The sequence below is a fragment of the Acipenser ruthenus genome, chromosome 36, assembly GCF_902713425.1.
Source record: "Acipenser ruthenus chromosome 36, fAciRut3.2 maternal haplotype, whole genome shotgun sequence".
NCBI classification, from domain to species: Eukaryota; Metazoa; Chordata; class Actinopteri; order Acipenseriformes; family Acipenseridae; genus Acipenser; species Acipenser ruthenus.
The window spans coordinates 1,268,480-1,288,272 of record NC_081224.1 but is presented as its reverse complement, the minus strand read 5'-3'; the positions used below and the strand labels follow the sequence as shown (position 1 = coordinate 1,288,272).

The 19,793-nt window shown below is 39.7% G+C and overlaps 1 protein-coding gene across 4 annotated transcripts; it reads right to left on the bottom strand.

The window, feature by feature from the left end:
- Positions 1–4,056: 4,056 nt before the first annotated feature.
- Positions 4,057–18,849, bottom strand: LOC117401949 (ribonucleoprotein PTB-binding 1). Of its 4 annotated transcripts, none has more exons than XM_034002707.3 (15): positions 18,475–18,849; positions 16,776–16,842; positions 15,532–16,001; positions 13,061–13,252; positions 12,250–12,379; positions 11,534–11,634; positions 10,259–10,345; positions 9,786–9,879; positions 8,994–9,232; positions 8,707–8,800; positions 8,261–8,412; positions 7,757–7,837; positions 7,047–7,190; positions 6,639–6,722; positions 4,057–6,101 (listed from the first exon to the last, which is right to left on the bottom strand). In XM_034002707.3, exons 1-15 carry the CDS (start codon positions 18,796–18,798, stop codon positions 5,955–5,957), a joined length of 2,406 nt encoding a protein of 801 aa, XP_033858598.3. In that variant the 5' UTR covers positions 18,799–18,849; the 3' UTR covers positions 4,057–5,954. The 4 variants fall into 4 exon arrangements, with proteins under 4 accessions (XP_033858598.3, XP_033858597.3, XP_033858599.3 ...); XM_034002706.3 differs by having other exon boundaries at positions 12,238–12,379; positions 18,475–18,848; XM_034002708.3 differs by lacking the exon at positions 10,259–10,345 and having other exon boundaries at positions 12,238–12,379; positions 18,475–18,848.
- Positions 18,850–19,793: the final 944 nt, after the last annotated feature.

The following is a 19,793-nucleotide window of genomic DNA, read 5'->3' as shown; positions in this document are numbered from 1 at the left end:
TCTACATGTTAACCACTCCCTAATCCATGTGAGTGCATGTCCTTTACTCCTGGGCAGCAGTGTGGAGTAGTGGTTAGAGCTCTGGACTCTTGACCGGAGGGTCGTGGGTTCAATCCCAGGTGGGAGTGCTGCTGTACCCTTGAGCAAGGTACTTTATCTAGATTGCTCCAGTAAAAACCCAACTGTATAAATGGGTAATTGTATGTAAAAAACAATGTGATAACTTGTAACAATTGCAAGTCGCCCTGGATAAGGGTGTCTGCTAAGAAATAAATAATAATAATAATACTTCATTCAGTTTGAGAATTAACCTTTTATGCAGAACTTTGTCAAAAGCTTTCTGGAATTCTAAATAAACCATGTCATATGCTTTGCAATTATCCATTGTCGATGTTGCATCCTCAAAAAAATCAAGCAGGTTAATTGAACAAGATCTCTCTTTCCTAAAACCATGCTGACTGTCTCCCAGCATACTGTTACCATATAGATAAATTTCCATTTTCGATCTTATTATAGTTTCCATAAGTTTACATATAACAGAAGTCAGGCGTATTGGTCTGTAGTTACCTGGTTCGGTTTTGTCTCCCTTTTTGTGGATCGGTATTACGTTTTCAATTCTCCAGTCTGTTGGTACAACCCCTGTCTTCAGAGACGGTTGCATGATCTTGGTTAGCGGTTTGTAAATAACTAGTGAGGCTATTGAGATAAAGTTACAGTTACGTTCCTAACGGCAGTATTCAGTTGCTTTTGGATGTTATATTAAACATGTTTTAATCAACATTTTAATTTTAAAATCCTCCCATGGAATTCTTTGTTCGTTTACCGACATTCTTCCCGTTTCGTTACACATTCTCGCACACTCCCCCGCCAGTATCAGGTACAAAAGGATGCCGGCACGGCATGGTGCCGACGCGCCAGGGCACGGCTTGGGTTTTTACAAAAATTATGGAAAATAACGTGGCACGCGTTCATAAGAGTGACAGAACAATACCAGCAGAGTGCTGCAGGTTTGTGGAAACGAGGTATCTGTCACATTACAATTAGAAAAAGCATGCCATCGACAGTTTAAATACAGTATACAGATGTCAAGGTGCTCAATCACTGAGGACAATACATCAAAACAAGTCCTCGTGGGCAAGCAGCTTGTTATATGATCACGATTATGTTTACTCAAAGCTGCAGAATCCTATTTTACTACAGTATACTTGAGAAGCGATCGTTCGTCAGGGTGCCTAGTTTAACTACCGTGCGGTGTTATGTGTAATGGCTTTTGAATTACAAGGACATTGCAGTACAGTACTTTACTGTCAGGACTACCACTGCATTTAAGCATCTGTGGCTTACTTATTTTCAGTTGTGATGCAAATCTCACAGTTCTTAACTTAGCGGAGATTCAAAGCTCTGCAATCCTCCCCCACACAATAACACTGCTGTACTCAGTATGTATTCAATGAATGTGTATTCACTTTATTGAAACACATTTTAACTAACCGAGAACACAAATAACATCCCTGTGCAATGCAGTAGTGCACAGTCTCAGTCACTGGACAAGTTTGATTACAAACTTGTCCAGTGTTTTCTGCATCATTGCACGATCTACGCTGCGTATGTGCCTATTCAGGCCAGATGTGATCAAATTAAAAAACAGTGGCTGGACATGTCATTGCACTTGATACAGTACTGTATAATATGTAGTCAGTTTTCCCTAAAATTATTCTTATAAGCAGATTGCTTGATTCTTAAAAGCAGATTATTTTAGCATGGTTAATGATTTTGTCCCAGTGGTTTTGATCACTATATGCGGTTGATACTTATTTCAGTGATTCTTATAAAATGGAGTGCACTGTATTGGGAGGATCTGTTTGTTTTAAGAGCTCTGTTCCATTAACTTTAGCATAAGAGGCAGAAATGTTATTTAAAACTGGATAGGTACAGGTCGACATGTGGGGCATGTTGTCAGTATCCTCCTTTGTAAAAACTTGTGAAAAGTAAGCATTAAATACTGTATATTTGTTTTTTTTCTCTCTTCATTTATGATTTTGCCATTTGTATCTCTGACATTTTAATACCTCCTTGAATGTTCTTTTGCTGTTGTAATATTAGAAAAACTTTTTGGAATTGATTTTAGCCCACTTGTCAATGTTCATTTCTATCTCTGTCTTGGCCTTTCTAACTTCCTTTTTGACTTGCGTTTGCAGTTCCAACTTCTTTTCTGTGTACTTTGTTCTTGGCCTCTTTTTAAACGCTCTGTAAAGTGCCTTTTTTCTCTGAATGAAATGAAAATGTGTTGATAAAAGACTTTTAGAATGAAGTCACTGATTAGACTAAACAGGGTTTGATCCACATTTAAGTATTAAGTTATTAAAATGGCAGTCTGACAACTACCGCCATCTAATGGACGATTCCAGCAATACAATATAAACTAGTGCTGCAATACTGAAATTTACCTTCAGGTCACATGTGTGTCGCAAACTTTACTAATGTAGATTGAGGAGCGAGCAACTCTTGTCTATGCATTTGGTATCACATTCCTGAAAGGTCTTTACCTGACTGCAGTGGAGGTCTACTCTCAAAGTTTATGCAGAAGAATACAAACAAATACATTACTGATAAAAACCGGGGCTAGCCAAAGCGCAAACGGCGCTGCAAATTCCAGTTAAGTTTCAATCGGGTTAATAACAGATATTTATAAAATAGCAAAATAATAGTCACAAGGGTCTCAAGCCACTATAGCCACTATTGTGTGTGAAACTATGAAAACATTACGTCAAGTACAGGGACGTTAAAACGCATTTTAAAAATTATAATAACAAAATAAGTAATTTCTTCAATAATACTTTTTTGCATGTGTGCAAAAATAACTTTCAATAACGTATGCAGTATAAATTAGACTTTTCAAATTCACAACAGTAGACATGAATGTACCGTCGTGGGTTACAGTTTCTGCACAAAATCAATTAGTAAGCAATTATCTCATCTTATGAGGCATGACATGTCTTTATCAAGGTGGCATGCTATACTGCTGAGACTAACTACTCTTAAAACAGCCATTTAATGATGTGCAGCGTAATTAACATTGAGAAAAGACGTTTACTTACAGGTAATAGTTGTTGTCACACGATTCTCAAATCTTTATCCGTCACATGTAACTCACTCACCGGGAAAGCGCATTTCATGAACACATTGCAAAAAAGTAAACAAATAAATAAAATACAAATAACTTGTTTGGAAGAGGTCATTTGAGGTGGCTGTCGTTTCCCGTCTTATAAATAAATAAAATAAATAATCCTCCCCATCTTTGAGAACTTGTTAACAAAATACAACCCCTAAAACGTATTAATAACGCTAAGGCTGGACCGCACTCTTCATAATTATTAAATAAACGAGAAAAAAAAACCGTCCCCTTCTGTTAAAAACGAACTGCCTCACTACATTCAAATAAAACGTTAGAAATATTCAAACCAGGTGGCGCGTGACTGTAGCTCTGACGGGCACGTGGCACGTTCTAATCAGTGTGCCAATATCACTCCCAGTTACCTGGCAACCAAAAAGTCGAATTGTTTTCTGGAGTAATTAAAAAAACAATAAAAAATTTAAAATATTATATATATATATATATATATATATATATATATATATATATATATATATATATAATCTTGTAATGTAGGTGTGTCAGATAGAAATTATATTTATACCGTAGTAGACTAACATCTTGTTGAAATTATATGTGTAGGGTGACGCCGGGGAAGCTGATTTTCTCCTTTTAAAAAAACCCCAAGAGACTTAATAAATTAAATGATAGTCTTTCAATGTCTTGACCATTCTCAAGGTTACCTACATAACGTCCTAACGCATTCCGATACGTTTTACCCGTCTCCGGTAGCTTTCACAGCAGGACTACACTTACCAGAATGCACTGGGGCTTGCATTAAAAACCCTGAACTGTCCCAGTGAACATGAAAGTCTTATGGTAACCTCATAAAATAAAACAGATGGATTTACCTGGCAAAGAGAAGATGCACAATACACCGATAAACAAAAAACAGGAAACAATTTGTTTTTTAAATTAATTTTACTTATTCCAAACCTTTTCAAATTCCAGAGATCAACATTCCAGTGAAAGTATTTGTTCAAAAGATCAATTGGTCCATACAATAGATAGAACACATAACCCAACCTTTACAAATAATAATAAAAACTAAAAGTTCTGTCCAGTTACGTTGACAGGGGGAGGTCAAATTAACACTTCAAAAACAAAAAGAAATGTGCAAGAGATATATACATTCCTACAGGAGATCTGTAGATCAGAGAAATGAGGCTTCTAGCATTCAACAGTATAGCAGGTATAAATAAAAAGAATGGACACACTTTCAAATTGAAAACTAGCAACAGCTTGCGTTTGGTTACATGCATTTGTTTTCCCAGAGACTTGTTAAGATAAAATAAGAACCAGATGCAAAATAGCTGCAATACATATACGAAAAAAAAAAGTATTTAATTGTTACTGCAACATGGCTATTGTATTTGAACAGCAATTGAAATGTACAACAGTATTCTTTGTTGCTGAAGTGCAGTTCCGATCCTGGAAAGGCATCAGTGATTTTTGTCAGTGAATGCACCACGTAGGAGAGATAGGTAGAGATGTTCAACACAGTTAAGTGCCTCTAGTAACATGTCAGGAAAGACAGTGGAAAGCATTTCCAATGGCGCATAAAAAAGGATTGCAAACTGGGCTTCAAGAGAATAACACTTCTTTGTTCGTCACGTGCAAAACGACAGCTGCCATTACCAGAGTAAACAGAATGCAAAAAAAAAAAAAAGGTTTAGGCTTGACAGTTTGCATGCTGTCGACTGAAATTAGAAGGTAAGACAATTAAAAAGAAAACAAAAAAAAATATTAAATCTATTTTTAAAAAGCAGCAACCACCTGACAATTCATTATTTTAAGAACTTCAGGTGCCAGACCTCCAGCATTGCAACTAGCTTATTGTGGACAAAATCCTGCTGCTTCAGGACCTGTCTGATCAGTGAACTTCAAAAATTAGACTAATGTCAGCAATACCAGCTTGCAGAAGATTTAAGAAACCGCGCAGTATTTTACTATGCAATAAAACCAGTACATGACAAGATGCTAGAAACAGCAGAAAGATTCACACTCTGATCATTGAAATCCTGTTTTAGAAAAACATTACTTTTCTTCCGATATTATCAAATAAGGGAAAATACATTCAGTGTAAAAATAGAAATTATGTACCATGTCTGGAAAGATGCTGCATGTTAAAAAAAAAAAAACACAACTAACAAAACCTAAAGAAAATAAGACAGAGCACAATATTACCATCACACCCCCAGAAGACTGTAAAAAGCCAACAGTTTTGGGGGTGATGGGAAATAGGTAACATTCTTTAACTTTAAGACATTAACTCAAGACAGATTTACATGGACAACGTACAAACAAATACATTTCTTTTCCCATCACTAACTTAAAAAAAAGTAAAAGACACCGTAAAGCCAAATTAAACAAAGGTAAATTAATATTTCCTTATTTTTCACACAAACAATGATAAAAAGTTAAAGAATAAAACACTTGGGCTTTGCTCACTCAACATAACATTCAATAATAGTCCAATAAAGGCTCAGTCAATTTTAAACTTTGTGACGCCAAATAAACCAAAATATGTTTAAATACAAATCCAAATAAACAAAAAAAGGTAAAAATCTAATAAACCTTTACACACACACAAAAATAAAACCTCAATAAAATGGGGAGAAAAAAAGACTTCTAATTAAAAGACCTTGGGAAAGAAATCACAGTTTAAGAGCTGGTCTGGAATACAACTACTGTAGAAGTAGGACTTTCACTTGGTGACCATCAGACCATCACCAAAAAACAAACACACACACAGATGATTAGTACAATGTAACACACTTCTGCTACTCCAGGGCTCCGCTTAAAATATCCTTTTCCTCTTCAGGTAAGAGTCTGCGTAGTGCCCTCCTAGACCCTGGGAATGCTGGCCCACGTAGCCTCCTTCAGGACTGGGCTCCGGGGAAGGGATGAGGCGAGAGAACACTCGCTTCTGCCCTCCAATCGGCGTCTAGCAAAATAAATTAACTCGTTTTCAAGATCAGCCATTTGCTTTACAGGTTTTGCGATTGTGGAACATTTAGGAATTTGCAGCAAATGTACAGGGATGGAAATAAAAGACTCCCATTGCATAGCAGTCGTCCCCCCGCCCCCTAGACTTTATTATAAGCTTGATTAGCAACAGTGTATTAAGTAACAAGCACAGGGGGTTCTTATTAAACTCATAATAAATCCAAGAATGTATCAAAATGCTATTCAATGGGAGTCTTACTTCCATCCCTAATCCAGGATCCACACTTGAAAGTTAGATATATATAAAATCATGACAGACTGTTTAATCCAGAATTTACATGCAAGTGCATCCAGTACATATGTCAACTTTATTTGGCAATCAGCAATTCCCGTGCTCCATGAACAATTCATTCTAAAATTGAACTCCCTTGATAAATACTTTCCCGGATATATCTGTCCAAGACGACAGAACACCTGTTGTGTTAAGAGAACTGAAGCCGATGGTAGAACAGTGACATTTCTTTGCACAGCTTACCTTTAGTATATGCCCTGGAGGAGAAACGTTAAGGCCATACCCGTACATTCCACCCCCATGGGACACTGGAGGCATTCCCACCGCCTAAAATAAAAAATTGCAAGAGAAAACCATAAACACAACTACAAATCAGACATGCTGGTCATTTCACACAGCCGACATAATATTGCATGAATAAATAAAAGATCAGTTGATTGTTTCCTTCTTTGTGCAATCAAAAGGCAGCTACAGACACACTTGGCCAGATCAATGCAAATTGCTAATTAAGCAACAAATATGCAGGGCTTTTTTTTTTTTTTTTTTTTTTTTTTTAAAACATGTGGGCTTAACAGAATATAAATAAAGTAAAATGAAAATGCTGGTTGTGCTTTTAAAAAGGAGCACGCAAAACTGGATTTCTACAGTTACCTTATTGAGGTGAGACTGTTGGAGTCCAGCCTTGAAGCCACTGTTGAAGTATGAAGAGGGAGACCCCGGGTTAAAGGGAGGGGGTGGAGGCACAGGAGAGGGACCAAACTGGTTATGTTCACTGTAGCTGGAGCGATAGGGCCCCTTTTTAAAAAACAGAAAAAAAAGTAGTTGTTAGTGGACACCCAGAAAATATCATTTAATATGCCCCCTTTGTCTGTATGGTCCTTTGCAAGGTGCCGGCAGTATCCCAGAAAATACCATAGTTTTGGTCTTGCCTTTTAATTTCCTTCCTAGATCTCTGAATTTGTTTTGCAGGGATTTTGGTCTGTCTCTTCCAATGTTGTTTGTGCCGATGTGGACGACTACTACCGGGTTGTCTCCTGTTTATTCTAGGAGCCTGTCCACGTTCTCAGTGATGTGCTTGACAGAGGCTCCTGGAAGGCAGCACACTGTTGTAGTAAGGGGGTCCAGACTGAACACTGAACTTGCTGGGTCTCTCAATATGGAGTCCCCCAATAATCACCTCCCATTTTGCTGCCTGGCTGCACTGGTTTTTAGGGTCCTGGATGTTGTTCCTTTCATTCTCTTGATGTTGGTTTTGATCATCTAAGTTTTGAAGTGGCTCAAATTTTTTTTACGTTTTTGGTGGTTGTGTCTGACGAAGTTTCTCATTTCTAGCATACTTACTCTTTTAAGCTTTGATTTACCTTTTGTCTGTGGTGGCCATACCCTCTCATTGATGTAGGGTCAGCAGGCTCATGGTGTTGGTACACATGTGACAAGGAATCCTGTAAAGAAAACGTAAAACCATCATAAAGCATTTAAAAAGCCACCGCGGTCTTTTTACCCTAACCATACACTTCTGTTGCACTTGTGGGCATTTCTCTCAGGATATCAAGCTGTGGCAGATCTGAATTTATATATGGCATTCTGCAATGCAAACACATTCTCAGGAGGAGGAAGACTGCCCTGTTGAGGGAGGCATAGAAACCCATTTGCAGACATCAAAACAATTTAACCCCTTGAGGTACATAAAGGATTGAGCGCTTGTTGTTCAAACCGCCTCATATACATTTGAGAGCGACTTGTATCACAAGGAGAAACTGATCATTTGGATGACCAGATCCAACCTTTCAGTACATTTTATACCCTGTTTCACGTACCTCATTGCAAAAAGAAAGGTAGCATCATTATTAAGTCTTTGGGTTTACCTGTTTGTATTCTCCAAAGGCATAGTTATCCTGGTATCTACTGCTAGAAGGAACCGCAAAATCAGAATGGGAATTCTGCGCAATTCTAGGATTGGACATGCTCCCCAAAATCCCTGGCTTCTTTCTGTAGGGGTGTGGTCTGGAGTTCACAGCTGGGGGGATTAAAAAAAGATAAGTTAGATTTAAAGCAGGATCAAAACTATAAGAGAATCACATTTACGCACAGGAGATCAGCTCCTTTCAGACACACTGAACACTGCAATGGGTCAGACAATTCAAAAGGGCTAAATTACATTAATGAAGAGGTCAGCTGCCTGTCTTGTGATCATTTCCAAGCGTCTCAAAAGCCAATAATTAAAAAAGGTATTGCAAAACGTAGCCAGGCTGCCCACACAAGCCTCAGTTATACAGTGTATAGTTGGAAGATTGCAGCCTTAAATTTTTACCTTGCATGCCCACGCTTGGAAACACACTCTGGATGTTTAGGAACGGGTTCTGAGGAATCTTCAAGTCTTTAGGTGGCTCTCCCAATATTGAAACCTATTATAAAAAAAAAAAAAAAAAAAAACCCCAAGGCATTTAGTTATTTACACAGGACACCATCCATTCCTTTTCAAGAGCCCTCATCATTACACACTTCACTGTTTGAAGACAACATGCATGCTTACATAAAATAGAAAAACTACAGGCATCAGATAAAAGGAGGGTTGAAAACAAATGCACTTTTCCTTACCCCAGACAATGCAGAGCCACTGTCCCCAGACAGACTCTGGCTCTGCTGTTGCATCCCTCCTAGAATAGACCCCAGCAGCGGGCTGCCCATGCCCTGAAGGGCTGGAGGCTGGTTGGCCTGCAGATGATGGTGCTCCCCCATTGCTGTGGGGGACTCTCTATCCGTCGGGACTCCACGGAGCCCGTAGAATGTGTTGGGAGACTTCATTGGTCCAGAGGGAACATCAGGAGACAGACCAGCTGAGGGAAAAGCTCAGTCTTATTAAAAGTGGCAAAATAAAAATTTACCGATGACAAAACAGGGAAATATGCATGCACAGGTACTAGTTTGCCCATTTGATACAAACTGGTAATTCCAGTTTCTAGATCCCTTTAGTAGTTCAAGTGCCTACAAAAGCAAATTCTAAACACTGAAGATAATTTTGTTTACTAGGACCAATGACCCTTTACCAGAACATTGCTAAGAAAGCAGTATACACACTGCAGTGAAATCTTAACCCATCATAAAATGATGTACATTTTCACAGCTGTTGCAAGTCATATTTAAGATCTTAAGCTGAGGGAACACGAAGCCACTTTGTGGCTTGGAACCTGGGTTTCAGAAGACTAGGTTTTAGGCCACTGCACGACACACCGGGGGAGACTTGGAGTTTGATACAGCAAAGTTGCCTCAGACTAGGTCTCCTGGGACCAGGTTTCAAGCCATTGTTCCTGAAAATGTGGCTTTGAGTTCCCTCAGCTTTAGAGGTTTGCAATTCATTTAGTAGATTGGCGACGTATCAAAAGATAATACCTGCAGCTAGATCCCCCAGCATAGCCAATCCTTGCTGCAATACATTCTGTTGCGGTAAAACTGCATGAGGAGAATCTCCCATGATACCGGGGTGCTGTGAACGAATAGAGGGGGGATGCAGGTCAGTAATCTCATCTCGACTTCATCTCACAATCCAGTTACATCAAGCAAAACGACAAATGTACTTGCGTTAGGAATTTTCAGGGAAGAACGTAAAATGTACTCCTAACCCTTCCGTGGATAAATGAAACCAATGTGCACACTTCATTATGCATGCTGTACTTTTAAAAACCGCACACAAGTGACAAAAAAAACAACACGGCAAAACTAATGGAGCATAACTCCACCCCTCAATTTCACTTTGAAGACTGGAGTAGCCTCCTGTTTTTGCCAAGACACATCACAAGAAAGACTCCACAGCACACCACAGCACAGCACATTGCTTCAGGTTTGACTCTCTTGCATGAACTCACACTCAGGACTGCCTGGTTTTCCTTATTCTGCAGCAGCCGTGTCCAAACAAGACTCTGCAGGAGCAGAGGGTTCCCGAGCAAGACGTTCTGCCACGTGATGCAGGTAGAGAAAGCAATACAGAGAAGGGAAAACGGAAGCGAAAGAGAAAGACAGCAGATTACAGGAAGAATCGTTGGTGCCAGGAGATGAGAAAGCAGGAATTAAAATGTTTTTTTCAACCAGGAGTAGGGTTGTTCAAATTAAGAGCAAGTTAAAAGTAGCTACAAAAGGAGAAAGAAATCCAATTGAAAAAGTTTGACAGGCATGCAGAATGCTTGTGTGCAATGTGCACCAAAGGATTTGGTCAGGAGCCAAAGATTATCCTTGCCCCCCCCCATCCCCCAGTTCAACTTCCACAGGCAGACAGACAGACATATATAAAGACACATGCTAACTACTAGTCAAATACATTGGATTTAAGGTATTTTCTGGCAGTTCCTGTGATGATTTGTTTCTGCATGCTGCTGTAAAATGTCTCCGCCCCTTTAAAAATGTAATGCCCGGCTCAGTGACGTCACATTAAGAGGAAAAAAAAAAAAAAAAAAAAAAAAATCTCTCCCCTATTCAAGGAGATGCAATAGTATGGTGACCCAATAATTCAAAGAAATGAAGTGCATTTATGAGGTTCCCAATCACGGGCCCAGAACACCACTTCAGTATGATCATGTTTACACCAACCACGGTCTTCCAAGGGTTAAAATAAAACTCCCTCCCAGCACACACTCGCGTGTGCTACAGTATCCAATTCGACCGTGTGTGTGTGTGTATTCTACACGTCAATTTTCCAGTATATCACACGTTTTTTGCAATTGCTCTTATCTGAAATCGTTCTTATCTATTTATTGTACTTATTACTTGCTCTTAATGGAATTTATTCTTAAGCAAATATTTTCTGTAAGTTTAATTTCTGTTAGTCGAAATGGCTCTCAAACTTAAATTTACTGTACTTACACTTGATTTTGCTCTTATTTACTACCGACTATTGTATTTTATAACTGCTCTTATCTGTAATGTGATTTCGTAACAACTGTAAGTCAGCCTGGATAAGGGCGTCTGCTAAGAAATAATTACTAACTAAGATTTTAAAATTAAAAATAATGCACTCTTAAATTCGTAAATATTTTATGAAACAAAAAAAACACAAGAGGCACAATGCTGACATCGTCTTTACAACCCGCAATAATGCTCACACACCTGCTTTCTCTGTCCCCTATGGGCTGCATTGTTTTTTATACCTGTTGCAGCTGGTTCTGGTTCTGTAGCAGGAGCTGCAGGAGAGCTCCAGACAGGGCAGGGTTTCCCAGGAAAGGCACCGTGGGAGCAGCTCCAAGAATTCCTACAAGATGATAAGACTGTTACAGCCCTAACAGCAACGAGAAACTTCTATACAAGGGCACTTTTAGTAGCATCCAAAGTTCATCTGAAAAAAATTGGCTTAAATTGGTTGTAGCTGGAGTGGATTGTACAGACAAGCTCTTGTTTTTAAATTTTGTACAGCGCTCTGGGATGCCAAGGCATGAAGAGCTCTGTATAAAAATAAGTCTTTTATTGACGGTTCTTTGGGAACAATAGCCAGTCGAGCCCACACCAGAAACCTGGAAACAGATACGCAGAGGGATCTGGTTTCAATCTCCGCAACCAGAAAGATGTACAGTTTTAAAATGATATTACAAGCAACACAGCACACAAAACAAGTTATAAAGTGAATACGTCCTGTGTAGGGTGTCATCATACAAGTTTGGGCGAGAGGGCCGGGAAGCAACACACATTAATTTATTTATTCATTCTGGTAATATTTGCTTAAAAAAAAAAAAAAAAGGTACCAGGTATGGCTGTTTTTGTTTCAATTTTTGAACACTGCATTCAGCCGTGGTGCTCTACGCACAGGATGACATCAGTACTGGAATTTTGGCAAGTACTGCACTGTGCTTTATATTACCATGCTTGTTACCGTGTTTTCTCCCTGGGGGTGCCTGCAGAAGAGGGTTCATCAGGAGCTTCAGAGTGGTGGGGTTGTTGAGGCTGCTGAGAATCTGCATTAGGTTTGGCTCGGGAAGCAGCCCCTTTCCTCTGTTCAGTGCCTGCAACAAGCATGTAAAGGCAGATTTTCAGCAATGCACCATCGCAATATGCAGCAGTAAAAAAACACACAAAAAAAAAACTAATTTAAATGAAGAAATAACCAATTTCATCTAATCCCATGACAGAAAGGATTAAACCTGATTAAAAAGCAACAATGACATGGTTGCCAATTATATGGTACCAGATCCACCTCGATCCAGATCTCGCATTAAAAATCAAAACATAATAGTTAACTTGTGCAAGATCACATCAGACCCCAACCTTTCACCTTTTCAGTGCTATGGCCAAAAGTTTAGCATCACCTACAATTTTAGGATGGAGACATACATACTGTTTTTTCATCATTTAGAGCCTTATCATCACGTAATCAAAGAATCTAAAAAATAAATCTCAAGTCTACCAGAAGCCATAACAGCAGTACAGTATTTCATGTTTCATTTTCATTTTGAAAATGTCAGTTTTTCATGAAGTATCTGGAAATCTACAAAGCAGAATGCAATTCGATACGTTTACGCAACATTACTCAGCAGGTTTCATTCCACAGAATTCTACAGAGTGATGCAAAGCTTTTGGCCACCGCTGAACAGGCTGGTTAAAACACACGCCACGACCTGTTCAAGATCGTATCAGAGCCTAACCTTCCCAGTCTACAGGCTGGTTAAAGCCCACTGAACACACACCATGGTCTGTGCTGCTATGAGCGCTGCCAGCATGCTTCGTCCCGGGGGCCCGGGCGCGCAGAAGGACACCCGGATGTGGCTCCTGCCAAAAGCCAGCCCGTCTGTACTCTTCTGGACCATCTCCGTTATCTCTGGCGTCTCAAACTCCAACACTGCAAAGCGCCTGAACTGGGCATCCTGTCCCTGAGCCAGCTGACAAACAAAGAGGCCTGTGATTAAGACATGCTTTATAAACATGCCACCACAAAAAGGGACCGAGTTAAGATGAACAAAATGCAATGAGAACTAAACACACACATTGTTTATACAGGGGTGCAACAATTACACGATGCATCGTTATTGATCATCTGTCCTTAAATTTTACAGAGCTTCGATTACATTTTGGTGAATCGATGCATTGAATTAGTACCCAGTTTTAAGTCTCCTGTTGCAGGTATGCATTAAAGCCTTGAGTGCGAGTGCGCTGCTTCTAATGCTAGTATATTAGATTTTGCACGTTGCTAGGATACACACTTCCTGCCTACATTACGCGTTGAGTAAGACAAGTCAGAAGTAGGCCAAGTATTCACTTTTTTTTTTTAAATTAAGGCAACACTATCTATTAAATCTACCAATTAATTACCTTTTGCTTCAAAACATGTGTTTGGATTATATGGCAGCATTATAGAAAAAGCAGCTGAATTTAGTACGATAAGTTACATTAGTCAGGGTTTGTGACATTAATTCAAATGCTTTGTAAAGAGTATTGAACAACTGTAGTTCAGAAATTACTTCTGCTAATAGTATTTTTTATTATTACAATGTTAATCTGATGTGGACGCATGCATATTCTTTTCAGCTTTTAAACGCAAGTCCTTTGTATTCTTTTTTTATACTCGGGAGTGTTCTAATTGGAATGCAAGTCGTGCCTTTTTGTTTAACTTATGCACAACGGTGTTTTTAGTTATTAGATCTGTTAAATAACTAACGTTTGCTTATTTTGACAAATAAAACATCAATTCAATGCATTGATTATTGTTAAATGTCTATACGCTAATAGAATATGAAATTAGAGTGCCGATTGCACCTCAAAATATATGTATATAATATATATTTTTTTAGAAGGTGCAATATACACACACACACTATATAACATTTTACTACATTAGCCATAACAATAAGCATGCATTGCAATCCACCTGTACATTTCCCAGGTTACAGGGACCAGTTACACAAAGCACAGCTAGCACTTAACAAGCTATCTGATTTAACCCACCTATAAAAAAGACAGAACGATAAAGTTTAGTAGAAATCCACCTTGGTGATTAAAGGATAGACGTGTTCTTTTCTTCTTCATTAAATGGAAGAGAGTTGGGTTTAATACACTGCTGCCTAGAGCTGTCATGTGAAATTACCCCCCGGGAGTTTAAACACAATTTTACAGGAGCTGTGAAAAAAACTCTTAAAACTTCCTGATCAGTACACAACATGCACACGCGTGACATGGTTGCTTTTAAAAACTCCATAGGCACCCTCTGTCTGAAAAGGCCAAGGCTAATGAGCACATTATGGAACCAAAAAAAACCACTCAGCGGTTCAATTTCTCCTTTCAGACTCTGCGATTCTTGTACAAAAAGCAGCCACCCCAACTGCCAAAACACTCAATTAACATAACAAAAGGTCCCCCAATGGACAGCCATTGTACAAGTTCCAGAAAGGGCTTCATCACGTAAACCGAAAGGAAGGAACACAAAGAGAGCTGAACAGGGCAGTTCCAAATATACACTGTGTGGGCAGGTCACTCAGATTTCAGAATGACCACCTGTGACTGTCAGGTGGTTCCATTGAAGGTTTTCTATGATGGAAAGCAGGGCAAAAAAGATAAGCGGCATTTAAAAACAGCCCATAAAAAAAAACACATTTCATTTCACAAGGAACATAGCCCATGCCAATGAAACAAAGGTTTGAGTAAGGTACAAAAACAGTAGGCTGGAACGGATCGCACAATGGTCACTGTGTACATCATGGTCCTGGTGGTCTACTTTCTGCATGCACAGCAATTACTGCCTTTGAAAGAAAAAAGCCTGCATTACTGGACGTTCTTTAGCACGAAGCTTGCTCAACTCACACCGCTTAGACTGCATTACAGAGCAGGCCTCTGTTCCACACACACACACACAATTCCATAATCCATAGCCCCTGCAACAATAGAAAATGCTCCACGGCAGTAACCAACAAGCGTTCCAGGTGGCACCACAGCCCTACGCAATAGGAATGAGCCGTCCTGTTCACACTGCAATCGGAACAAAAAATAAAAACACTTCTGATGGGATTCCTACTCTGGGATAACACACAGATTTTTTTTTACTGTAGGTCAAATTAAGACCATCAAAACACTTGCATGTAAAATATAAAGAAATAAAAATAAGTTCCCTTCCTAGCCTTCCGCTCTTTAAAAAACACCCCCTCCAAAAAAACACTTTTAGCCTTACTTGGCAAAATATAGGCATGTGGAACTCAGCGAACACTTCCTTCAAGTCTTCCACGTCTTTAAGCCCACGGGGCAGCCTGTCCACGCACAGGCAGCGAGAGTGGAGCAGCGGGTAGGTGAGGGAGTTCACTTCAGTCCAGTGCACGTACAGCGTGCGCGTGCCCAGCTGCTTGCCCAGCAGTTCTGACTTGGCCCGGGCGGCCGAGTCCTTCTTCATGTACTCCACGAAGCCGTAGCCCTTGGAGTGGCCCGTGAGCTCGCTGTGGACCAGGAAGCAGCGCTCCAGGTTGCCGAAGGGCCGGACCAGCTCCTCGAAATGCTGCTGCGTGCAGGACAGGGGCAGGTTGGCGATGCACAGCAAGGCGTCCGTGGGCTGGAGCTGCACAGAGACCTCCCTGTCCCGTAGAGGGTACTGGTGGAACTCCTTGATGGCGGACTTGGCTTGTTCGCCGTTCAGCAGCGTCACGAAAGCTGAAAGGAAGAGACATTCGCTTAATTTTATTGTATTGATTTTTTAAAAAAAGGTTCCCACTACAGTATAAAACACAAACAGCCGAACTATACTGCACAGTTCTGGCCAAAAGCACTGCATCCCCCTATAGAAAGAACTCATTTTGCGTCACAAAGTCAAATGCACAATCATGTTACGTTAACATATTGAATTGCATACCGCTTTGCAGTTTTCCATACACTTAATTAAAAATATGACATTTTAAAATCAAACATGAAACACTGTACTACTATTACGGCTTCCGGTAGAAACTTGCAATATTTTGTAGTTTCTTTGATTAATCGATCTTAAATAAAAAATCTAAATTATGTTTGTATATGTTGATGCAAAGCTTTTGGTCACAGCTGTAGACAAAGGATGGGAATCCCCTTGACAAGGTTAGAGGGATTTAAGACCGGCTTGTGTACTACAAATGTGTTTTTCTTTTCTTTTTAAAATACAGGGGAAAAGAAAAGCCACATGCCACACTTAAAACATCTGCACTTGTGGCAGAAACGAAACAAGCATGGCTCACACAAACAGGCATTTTGTCCTGTTTTTCCCAGGCTGGCACTCAAGTTTAAATTAGACTTCCTTTTTTGTTTGACAGCAACTAAAGTCGGAAAAGGGAAGTCACAACTGCTGCAGCTTGCTAGTTTGGGGGGGTATTTGGACTAGGGTGTAAACTGGTAGTGCTATGCTGTTTATAAACCAAAAAAATAACAGCGAACTGTTCAACATGCCAGATTACTCACCTGTTCCTTTATATTTATCCACAAAGCAGTATTTCAAGTCATAATTGCTTAACAGATCATGGACCTCCTACAAAAAAACACACAGGTTACGCATATAGCTTGCAAGTTAATATCAAATGGCTACCAACAACTTCCTGAACTCCACTTCACAATTCCCGTTTTCACTGCACAACTCGGGTTTATCACCCACTGCAATAAAACTGTGCTGCTAAATAATAAAAAAATGGTCAGTGAGCTGTTTTTTTTTTGTTTACGGCATGTCTTCTTGTTTGATCTTTGCACGGCTTGACGTCACCTGAAATCCACTGCAGGCAGCGAATGGCGAGAATCGCTTAGGATTTTCAACTAATTATTCAATGGATTGAAGTCATTCAAATAAACTCCAGTGGCCACATTTCTAAATCAAATGTACCATTATGTGAAGTGTAGCTAATAGGGTGGCTGTATGACACGGCAGATGTTCACCCAAGTTGTTAGGTTAGATTTATTATTATTATTTATTATTTGTTTATTTAGCAGATGCCTTTATCCAAGGCGACTTACAGAGGCTAGGGTGTGTGAACTATGCATCAGCTGCAGAGTCACTTACAGCTACGTCTCACCCGAAAGACGGAGCACAAGGAGGTTAAGTGACTTGCTCAGGGTCACACAATGAGTCAGTGGCTGTGGTGGGATTTGAACCGGGGACCTCCTGGTTACAAGCCCTTTTCTTTAACCACTGGACCACACAACCTCCGTAGGGTTATTTAAAGTGAATTATATCATCTTTGAATATATCACTAAAGAGGATTTGCCTAACTATACTCTGCTTTGTGATGTAGTCTCACATGACAACTTTAATCTGGTTTAACTGGACAGTACATTTTTAAGGCCTGTGAGTCTGCTGGATATTTACAGAAACGCCATGACAGGGTTAAAAAAACAAAAAACACACACACTACTTTCTACACGGTGTCAAAAGTCACATGACAAGTGTATTGCTTTGTGATCTAACCCTCAGCAGGTCACAGGGACCACTCGCCTCTCCAGCACTTTCCTTTAGCACTAAGCTGCAGTATAAGTAAAAAGGCTCATTCCTCCCTCCCCATACTGTTTTTGGTCAACATTTGATCTAGAAACCACAAAGCATGTGTCTCTCTACAAAACAAAAGGATTAACGTCATATAGACATTTCTATACTTATTGTGTTTCGTTTTAAAAAAAAAAAGTGGCAGCGGATTCGTGTGAAGCCACCCCACTCAAATAAAGTTTATGAAAATAATTAAATAAAATTCCCCATTAACTATAGCAGTTTTCCTTCGGTAAAAAAGTAGCGTTTAATTCCGCGAGGAAGGCAGTTCATTCTAAAAGGTATATTATTTCCCCAACTGTTTTTGGGCGTTATCAATATATTGAAACAACCAAGGAGTACGGTAAAATAATACAGTTCACAAAAAAAAAACGGGGAGGGGGGAGCTTCTAGGTTTACATAACCGATTACTCCTTTTAAATCGCACAATTTTTAAACTACAGACAATAAATAAATTAAAAAAAAAAAAAAAAAAAAAAAAAAACACAACGCTGCTTGTCACGCTGCATCCGTGAGAGTTGGCAGGAAAATGTTTCACGGGAAGTTCTTCTCTATCGTTCCCTGTCCCGTCACGGCCCCAGCAAAAAAAAAAAAAGTGTAGAAAGTTTAGAAAACTAGTCAGAAAGCTACCTGGTTTGTGACATCAGCCGGCAGGTTTTTTATAATGATTTTCCGACGGTTACAAAACTCCCTCTGGGTCCGCTCCAGCCGGTTTTCAATCTCCTCCGGACTGAGCGGCGGGAGCTCCTCATCTAACCTTCGGCGGCTCTCTAACCCCGCCGCGGCTTCTTCTTCACCCGGATCCCCCGGATCCGCGCTTTCTCCGTGGGCCCAGTACCCATACTCTCCCTGCTCGGCGGCCAGGTCGTGGTGCGGTTCGGCGCCGAAGTTCGGCTCGGTTCTGACGGTCTCTTTACCGGTTGCGGCGCTAACGGACACGGCTGCCTCCATCATTGGGAAGATTCAATCTAGCAACAGCAACAGGTCACTGCATTGGATCAGTTTAAAATAAACAGACGGGGTAGTAAGAGCTCTTCTCATTGGATGAGCGTTTTGGATTTTTTTTTTTTGGCAGGTCACATGGGATGCAAATCCACACCGTGGGCATTATGAAGGGCATGTTGAAGCTGCTAAATATTATGTTTGTATCCGTCTCCCTGCGACTCGCAGCGAGTCACTCCTCGATTTCCTTAGCATTTTTTAATGCATTTTTTTTTCTTCATATACGATTTCAACGAAATTAAATAAAATACCAATAAAAAATGATGCTAACTTTATTTATTTATTTATTTTTGCAATGAGGTATACGGAACAGGGTTAATGATATCACCCATCGTGAGAATCACTTCCATGCTTTCGACTCAAATGTCTATTTAAAAATATATATATATAGAAAGCGTGTTTTAAAATGCAAAAATACATGCTGGCTGCAATATGATATCTGGTTCTACACGAGGTTAAATAATTCCACCCCCTTTTTGTTATTAAATATCTCCCCAGTGTGACCACCCCCTTAAGCGAGGCAGATGGGATCGTATGTCACGATTCTGTAATGATTCTTCTAATTGCAATGTGCACTGTAAGGCCGCTGGCGATTCAAACGCAAACATGATAAACACCTTTGTTCTAAGATGTAACACAGAGTAAATGAAAGAGAAGCGCTAATGAAATGTATTTTGCTTTATATATATATATATATATATATATATATATATATATATATATATATATATATAAGCTCAAAGAAACACGTCATGCAAAACTAAAAACCTTGTTTATGGTATCTTTTGCCAAAAATGTAACAAACTATGCAGGAAATGGCATCACACACACATTAATATATTTAAATAGAAATAAGTGAGTGTAGTTACCATGGCAAAGGCCTATAAGTAGCGTCGGAACCGGAGTTGACATTCTACCGACGTCACACTTAGGTTTCAAGCTCTATC